The sequence below is a fragment of the Monopterus albus genome, unplaced genomic scaffold (assembly GCF_001952655.1).
Source record: "Monopterus albus unplaced genomic scaffold, M_albus_1.0 scaffold237.1, whole genome shotgun sequence".
NCBI classification, from domain to species: Eukaryota; Metazoa; Chordata; class Actinopteri; order Synbranchiformes; family Synbranchidae; genus Monopterus; species Monopterus albus.
The window spans coordinates 580,682-589,824 of record NW_018128117.1 but is presented as its reverse complement, the minus strand read 5'-3'; the positions used below and the strand labels follow the sequence as shown (position 1 = coordinate 589,824).

At 38.6% G+C, this 9,143-nt stretch overlaps 1 protein-coding gene across 1 annotated transcript; it reads right to left on the bottom strand.

Annotated features, from left to right (window-relative positions):
* Nucleotides 1-112: 112 nt before the first annotated feature.
* LOC109971897 (UDP-glucuronosyltransferase 2C1-like) lies at nucleotides 113-4,436 on the bottom strand. The gene is made up of 4 exons (XM_020620461.1): nucleotides 4,392-4,436; nucleotides 2,698-2,996; nucleotides 1,334-2,047; nucleotides 113-750 (listed from the first exon to the last, which is right to left on the bottom strand). Exons 2-4 carry the CDS (start codon nucleotides 2,989-2,991, stop codon nucleotides 166-168), a joined length of 1,593 nt encoding a protein of 530 aa, XP_020476117.1. The 5' UTR covers nucleotides 2,992-2,996; nucleotides 4,392-4,436; the 3' UTR covers nucleotides 113-165.
* Nucleotides 4,437-9,143: the final 4,707 nt, after the last annotated feature.

Sequence of the window (9,143 nt, the reverse complement as noted above, 5' to 3'; positions counted from 1 at the left end):
ACTGTATATATATATATATATATATAATTGATAAATCAATCATCTGATTGTTTTATAAAATAAGAAAAAGTACAAATGGCATACTTTCATGTATAAACGTATGATGTATGTCCTATACAGAGTTTTAGAAAACCCACTGTAGTATATTTTGTAACAAATCTGACTTCAGTGCTGTTTGGCTTTGGTCTTTCTTCTACCTCTGCAGCATAGAAACTTGCAAACAGCCAAAGCAGAGAGCAGCAGGAGAGTCACTGCAGTCAGCAATACTAGCATTACATCTAAACAGTAGTAGGAGTACCAGGGCATCTTATAAGCCTCTGTACGCAGATGTGGAGCCCCTTTATGGCGCATCACATATTCCACCCAGAAGATGGCCCGATCCATGGGTGACATTGGCTGATCTCTGTGCAGACGTGACAGTCTTTGCATGTTCTGTCTGTAGCTGTCTCGATGAAGAACTTCCATAAGACCTTGCTCAAAACTGTGTCCGTTAACATCACCTAACGGGATGATCTTTCCGGCTCCCCTATCCTGCAGACGAAGAAGGTTGTCATACTGGTCGAAGAACAAGGGTATGCCGAGCACAGGGACCCCGTGGTAAATGGCCTCCTGAACACCATTGGTTCCTCCGTGAGCTACAAAGACTTTGGTCTGTGGGTGGCCCAGGAGGTCCTTCTGTGGCATCCAGTCCACTATCAGAGTGTTGTTGCCCAAAGTAGAGGGTTGTTCCCCTTTGTGCCTCCATATCACCTGATCAGAAAACAAACAATCATTATGAATTTACAGCGCACATGTACCTCAGCAGAAAGACAACATGATGATGTCATTGCTGCAGCTTGTCTCCACTGCACAACTTTAAATTATGTAATGTCATTTAAACTGAGTGCTTTCCAAGATATTCAAAGATGCTTTACATGGCATATTAAAAGGGAAACCCTAAAAAACTGCAATATAGATTAGCATGGGACATAAAATCCCATTAAATTTTTTATTAATTTCTTGAAAACAGTGTGGTGCAGTGTTAAGTTCTTCACTTATTGAGACCTTTTTTTTAACACATTAAACCATTTATTAACATATATTTATTTTCAGCTCTTATATAAATCAATGTATCTGTTTTTAAGGCCCAGGCATTATGACTAATTTGTTGTTTTTTGTTTTTTTATCTTTGAGATTCAGTTTAATTTTACACTTAATTAGTAAAGGGATTTTTTGCTGATTCAAGACTCTGCAGGTTTCTCTATGTCAAATAAATGCCACATTGAGTTTTACGCATTTTGGATTTAATACTGTATGTCACATCTTTGTGAATGTATCACTGAGCATGTTTTACCTTCTGAGGCATCTTGGCAAAGACGCTGGCAATTTCATCTGAGATCTCTTTGGGCAAAGCATTAACCAAAGTTCCAAGAGTCATGATGATCACTCCATGCTCCCCAGCACTCTGAACAAACTCCTCCAGGTCAGCTGGCAGAGGTTGTGCTGGTTTGCACTGGAACCCCCCTATGTAGACAATGTTTGGCATGGTAGGCCGAGGGAAATCAAACACGAAATCTGACCTGAACAGCCAAATGTCTGCTTCCTGAAGAAGCGACATGATGTCACATCCACCCTTGATGTATTTATCACAGATGGCATCATAGTTTGGTCCCACCATGAATTTCTGCTGCAACATTACAACGCTATGGAAAAACAAGTTCTTGACTCGCTCCATGAAATTCATTTTGTCTGTTAAGCCTGATCCTGGTGCTGGGATGTAAGAGAGTGGTGAGGGGGCTATCGCAAAGTGCCCTTCTCCACTGGTGATCCAGCGAACATTGAGCACCACAGGCAGTTTTAGATACTTGGCCAGTATAACCCCTAATCCTAAGGCTGGGTCAGTGATAACAAGATCAAATTGAGAATCCATTAAGCTTTTGATCATATTTTCATCATTAAAGACTTGAAGAAGGATATCACAAGACAGTGAATGTGCCTGGGAAATCATTGAAAGGAAATCCTTGGTGAGTTTGAAGAAAGTAAGTGGCGAGGCCCCCTCTCTCTGTGCCTGAAAAATGGTCAGAAAAAAATGCTAAAAAGTGAAAACACTTGAGTGACTAACACTACATTCAAGTTACAGGCTTTATTGCTCATTTCTTGTTCTGTTTATTGTTAACATTCATGTTTGGAAGTGACAGGTATCTGGCCACGCTATGCACACACAAATTTAACTGAAATTTCACAGTTCCCTCACAAAATTATATGTTCCCTCCAATTTAGTTTGATCAAAAGCTTCTTCATAAATGTCCAACAAATGTTAAAGGTCCTTGTTTCTCCACTGAACCCCTTGTCTGTTTTTGTTCTCTTTTATGTTTTATTTGAACCTGTTTTTTAGGAGCTGACAATGAATTATGAAAACAGGCAATATGTGAATGTGCAAAGGTGGGAGACTTAAAAAAGCACATGAATTTTGATCTGACTGCTCTGACATTGGTGGCATGGTCAGTAATCAGAAATGATTCAGGTCTAGGACCACAGAGTATATGGAAGTGACCCAGATCTCATTTGAAAAAGATCAGGTTTAGTTTGTTCACACATCTGTGAAAAGATAAGATCTGAGTCATTTGGAGGGAAAATAAAAAATCACTTCAGCATGAATATATGAATATAACCATAATGACCCACATGGGGCCCAATACATTATCTATAATAACATACCCTTATATTCTCCTTTAGGTATTCATCAAAAAAGTTGTCAGTGTCTCCATCCATTTGAACTGTAATGGAAGTGTAGAGAGGAGACTTTTCTGTGATGTACAAACTAGTGGATGATCTAATCACAGTGATGCTGTGTCCTCTGGCATGAAGATCTTCTAGCAGGATCTTCATATTGACCCAGTGACTGCCGTCTAAAGGGTAGACTAGAATATTCCCTCCATTGCAAGATGGTGGAAAGGAAATCAGATATGCACCGAGGAATGCAAATATTCCATAAATATGATGCAATAGCATGGTTCCTAAAATGTAAAAGAGAGAAACATAAAAGAAGTTGTGTCATTACTTAACAAGTCTGTGGAGTGGGAATTGCTTATATTAAAAATGAAATTTCACACATCTAAAAAAAAGTATATTAATCACAACCTAGCCTTCCTGATATTCAATTATCCATGCTTAAAAATGGCAACAGTAGTCCTCCTTGCTACTAGAATGACAGTCCATGAAAAAGATTCTCTAGACAGTATGTGTGAGTTCAAACTCCAGTATGAGAGAAGGGCGGGTTACATGCAGCACAGGCCACATGAAGACTGCAATGAATGTATTGCAAATAACAAAGTGATTCTTTCTTATTTTTTAATTTACTGGCAAACTAATCTGAATATTGGGTGTAGTTTTGTTAATGTGTCTCACGCTGTCAAACAGTTCTTGCATCATACATACTCTGCGTCCTCTTTCATGAGATCATTAGCCTGGGTTGTGTAATATTAACCCATGTGAGCTTTACATTTACCATGTTATGTTTCTAGATTGTTGTACCTAATGCTAGTGTAGCTTTACATTTACCATGTTATGTTTCTGGATTGTTGTACCTAATGCTAGTGTTTGTTATTTTCTCCACATTTGTGACCTGCAGGTTTGTTTACTACAGCTTTCTGTTGCCAGGTGGAGACATTTGTGGCACTCAGGTAGTGCAGCAGTAATAACCAGCTCCATAACTAATGTATGTGGAATATAAAGCCCATAGAGACTGTGGTGGCATTGCAGCAACACAATGTCAAATAATACTCTTTATAGCGGATGCATCTGCAGTAACACAAGCAAATTCTACAGAGGAATGTTTTTCCCAGTAATGATGTAACAGTACTAATGTTCAGGCCCTTATCACATTACGTTCACTGTTACGTACTTGACACACATAGCCGTGAGTTGTATGTGAAGCATTTCGCCTTACACTTTGATAATTAAACAACTCCTCACTTTTATAGCTGTGTTGATGGTGTAAATATTAACAACTTTCCACTAAAAGGCGAAATTCTTAGTTAATGCAGCTTTAAATAATTAAAGAGTTATTAAAAGTGTTGCAGATTAATATTCTGATGATTTTGTAACCTTTTGTAACTATGTAGCACTAGAAAACCTGACTAAAAAGTGTGATATAAATAAAGTTTAGTTTACTTGTTTAATTTCACCTTGTGTTGGTTTTATCAACATTACCAGCATATCCACTTTGCCGCTTGTCTGTGTGTCTCTGCATAGTGTGTCTCTCTCTATAGTGTGTCTTTCTATAGTGATTTGTAGGTCATAGAGTATCGCACAGCTTTTTCTAGAGTCTAAAAATTAGAATTACTTATATACCACATTGTCTGATATATTTTAATGATAACCTTCAAAGTGTGAGTCAGTTTTCAAAATACCGTTTCTTGCTCTTCTCGAATCCACTCTGGCTTCTTCCTGGTACACAGTCAGGAGGTAAAACAATCTGATTTTCTTTTTTTTAAAAAAGCACATTGTACACGTTGTTCGCTCTCTCCCCAGTCCTAATGCCTGCCTGATTCTATAGCCTTTTTTATTGTGGACTTCATATGAGGTGTATATAGAAGCAGAGGGGAAAAACACCAGGTGAACTTTGCCACAGAATTATAGACTATGATATTTTATGGGGGGTGTTTTGCAATCTGTCTCTGTTCATGGAGCAATTGGAGCAGATGGTTCCTGTTTAGTCTGTAGTAATTTGCTTGGTGGAAATAAAATTAGATTAAGTGGCCCATTCCAACGTTTTGGAGTGTTGGATGGGCAGGAAGAGTCTGATATGATTTTGCCACTTGATCACACAGAACTCCATACATGTAAACACAACCAGGACAAAATATACATTTATCACTAAGTATGCAAGTGTTTAATACTATGCTGACAAGTAGAGAGATGATTCACATTTGAGATACCGAATTAGTCATTCCTCCAAGGTTTCCCATTTGAAATTAAATGAAATACTTTAATTGCCATTGTACAACAGGTACAATGAAATTTCAATGTTCTTGACCCATTCAGGTTGATTGACTCTCTCATTATGGCGACATGCTGTGTGTATGTGTGCATGTGTTTACATATGGGTTTAGAATAGAGATTTTCAATTGTCCTTGGGGTGGAGCTGATGGTGTGTTACAGCAGGATCCTTCAGCTGACAGATGATGACCTTATAAAAAAAAGCCACAACAGCAGAATGCAACCCAATGAAACTTCTGTGCCATGTGCCAACTTGCTTGAGGAAGAAGCTTGCTCCACTTGCAATCTCAGTGTTTCCTGGAGCAAAAGCTTTTCAGGGAAAATGTCCAATTTTTTGTCCTTTGTGACCAAAATCTGAAATATAGACCAATTTAGTTTTGTTGAACACAGTAATACACACAAGCAAACTGACCTTTAATTTCACTAGTTTCCTATACACAGCCTGAATTAAAGGGCAGATAAATTCTCTGCGACACAATATAAAGCTGATTACAGGCTCCACTTTTGATTTGTCCTTGCTTTGTTTAAGGTGCTTTTTTTAATTACACCTTGCAGGCTAAGTTCAAACAGATGCAGCTGCAGAGACTGTTCATTATATCTACACATTAAATATTCCCAGCACACCACAAGGATTTACTGGCAATTTAGAAAATATCAAGAATTTGTTGTACTCCTCGAGGTTTGTGATTTCATTTTATTTCACCCTCTTCATCAATGGACACGAATCAGAGTGGGCTCCTAATGACCCCTGCACATATGCACACAACGTCTCACACACACACGTGAACACACTGGTCATTTTTCCACTCATAAAGCTCAGTCTGTATTCCAGTGTGAACATGGAGAACGTCATTGTATCACCTGACAGCTCTCTGGAAAGGGCATCTGAATGCACACGTGCATGTTACGTGCATCCACACATTTGTGTGCACATACGCACACATTGGCTTGATGATTGGGGTGATTAATTATCATCATCTGATGCATTCCTGTGTCTGATATCTGAATTCAGATCTCTGCTATGCGTCATTCCACATGGGACTATGTTTTGTTTGTTCTGGTAAAGTCTATTTTGTTGAAAGACTTTAATCACACTTTAGAAAAAACTAAAGGCTAAATGAGAAACACACCCGGCTGCAGCTGTCAAACCTGATCAAAACAAAAAACCTTTCATTATACACAACAGTAAGCTGTGTGGATTGCTGTGCACTCAGGTGTTTTTCTTTTCCATTCTTTGAGGATGAGGATCCTTGTGAAGTTGTATTCAGTCTCTAATTATGGAAATGTTCTATTCAGAGATTTTTTTTAAATGTGCTGCATAAGCTGTCAGAATGTGTTTTTATGGCCTGACAGACTTTGGACTGTTTAGGGTTTTAGTCAGAGTATGTGAGAGGGTGGGCACTCTTATCAAAGGGTGATACATGGAATCGATTTCTTGTGCTTATGACCTGAAGAAAGACTTTGTATTTAATTTACTCTAAAAGAACAACGTACACACAGAGAGATGTATAGTTCTAAAGGAACCATTTAGGACACATCTCAAATAATACTGACAATGATCTGTATCATAAGAATTGACAGAATACTTTAACCTGGGCATAGGCTAAAAATCATGTACTGTACATTGTGTGCTTATGTGTCACAGGATCAGATCTGTCTTCTAGTGATGTGCATGAACTGAGCCTATCTTTATGCATGAGGACTTCATGCAGGACACTGAATAGTTCAGTCATGCCTAGTTCAAAGATTAAACAGTTACTGGTTAAACATTTACTCTAAGGAGTAATGTTTAGCTACTAATAATATTCATTCATTCATTCATTTTCTACCGCTTAGTCCCTGAACGGGGTCACGGGTGGGGCCGGAGCCAATCTCGGCCGGCAATCGGGCGAAGGCGGGGTACACCCTGGACAGGTCGCCAATCCATCGCAGGGCTGCTACTAATAATATTTAATTATTAATCTAATGTTTACTAGTAATGTTTAATTACTCTAAGGAGTCATGTTTAACTGGAGAGTCTTTTGTAAATATCCATAAATCATCAAAAGCTTAAGACCGCAGCATGATGTTAGCAGAGGAGAGATCAAATCATGACACCACCACCAAGAAAACCACTACTACTCCCTCATGCTGGGCATCAGCAGCATGGGCCGTTTTTTCATTGTAGTACTAAGAAAATCAAACAACCAACCATTTATTCAAATATGACTATGTATGTAACTATGACTAAATTGACCAGTTTGTGAGTGAAGTGTAAAATACATTTAAAACAATCTTTTCCTGATTTTAACTAAATAGTGTAAGTTGTATTAACTGTACTTTAACTAAACTGTACCTGACATTTCATGGCTACTGAGGCAATCAGTTTTTTTTTTTCAAGAAGTGAAAATTACTGTCACCAGATATAATGTAAGCCCTGCAAAATCCTTCATTCAACAAATAGTGCTTCATGTTACAATGTCAAAAAAAGAAATATTTTTTTAAGTTTTCAAGTGTACTGAGACTATTACAGTATATTTGAATTTCATGTAATCCTCTGAATCTAAAAGCCTGCCTTTTTCTGGCTGTACATGAAGTACCTAGTCACTTTGTTATAATAAAAATTGTTCCGTAGTTCAACACAGAGGCACATACACTATCTGTCCTCTGTAGCCGCCCACCTTAAAATCCCTCTCAGGCATCACTTTAAGCTATAATTACATCCTCAGGCCCCAGACTCACGTTTTCCTCTCACCCTTAGTATTGTCCATGCTGTCAAGTGCCTTTAAAATTTCCAGTCCCGAGTCAGATCCAAATATTTGTCTCCCTCTTTCAAGGAGTCTCAACTCCATCCTCAGAGACTTATACCTCCCCGAGACCAAATACATCATGGAATGTGCAAAAAGATATCATTATATTTGTTCACAGATTCTTTTCCAGACACTTCCACTCCCACACTTCACGTATACATGCATTCACAAGCTGGCAGAGTCCTGTTAATTCATATTTTATGTTTTCCCTATATTTGCACAGTGCAGTACACAGCTCTGATATCAAACCTGGATTCAGTATTACACGTAATGAACTGGAAACTGTTATATATCCTGGGGTCATCTTGCACAAAACTGTGGTACTGTTGTGTTTAGTATGTCCTTTCCATCTGACACTTCAAGTAAAGTAGATTTAAAGAACAGTTTACAGTATCAAAGCAAGGACTGATGCTGTTCTCAAATACACAGCAACCAGATTCAGTCCTCTACTTTTATGATGGAAAAAAGAGTTGGAAATCCTTAGCCTCATCTTCATCTTCGGTTGCACAGTGAGTTTGTTATGATAACATCATTTTTACAATGGAAAGTTAGAAGAGCTTATGAAGATTATTGAACATCTATCTGGCTTCCTCTCTGTATGTGTGTGTTTGGTGCAGCAGAGCCTTCATTCATATCAGTGTTAATCTCAACCACATGTGGTGCATTGAGTGACCTTTTTTTTTGCAAGAAGCCAGTGGAATATAGATTCCAGGGGAAAACAAAGTCAGGTCAGCTCCAAAAATCTTGTCTACTTTTATTCAGTCAGTCACCGTAATACATGTAATGCCTCATACATTCAGGAAACAGAATCAGAGCTGCTTACATAAGTGACTCGACCCACACAACAAATAGTTATTCTACTGTGCCAGTTCAAGTTCAGATACATGTTTATATGCATACACACGTAGCACTGAGAATATCAGAGAACAGTAATGTGAAGTTTACAGTTCAAGTCAAATTTGCAGACCAAGACAGAAGACTGTGCTGAATCCAGAGGTAAAGTGTTGTCATGGGGTGGGTTGATTGACAAACGGTGCTTTTTCCTTAACACAGACCAGACTGAGGAAGTGCTTATCTCATCTTATCCAGAGTCAGTTCAACCGCCTTTACTCAACTTGAAGCAACTTGTATCAACATTACCTAATGAAGAAGCAGAGTTTCCCCAATCCCTGCAGCACTATTCTCCCTTCCATATCAATCAACGTCCTTTTGTTTAAAACAAATCAAGGATCTCTAAGTCAGAAATTCCATTCATCCATCCATCCATTTTCCTCTGCTTATCCGGGACCGGGTCGCTGGGGCAGCAGTCTAAGCAAAGATGCCCAGACTTCCCTCTCTCCAGACACTTCCTCCAGCTCTTCTGGGGGAATGCCG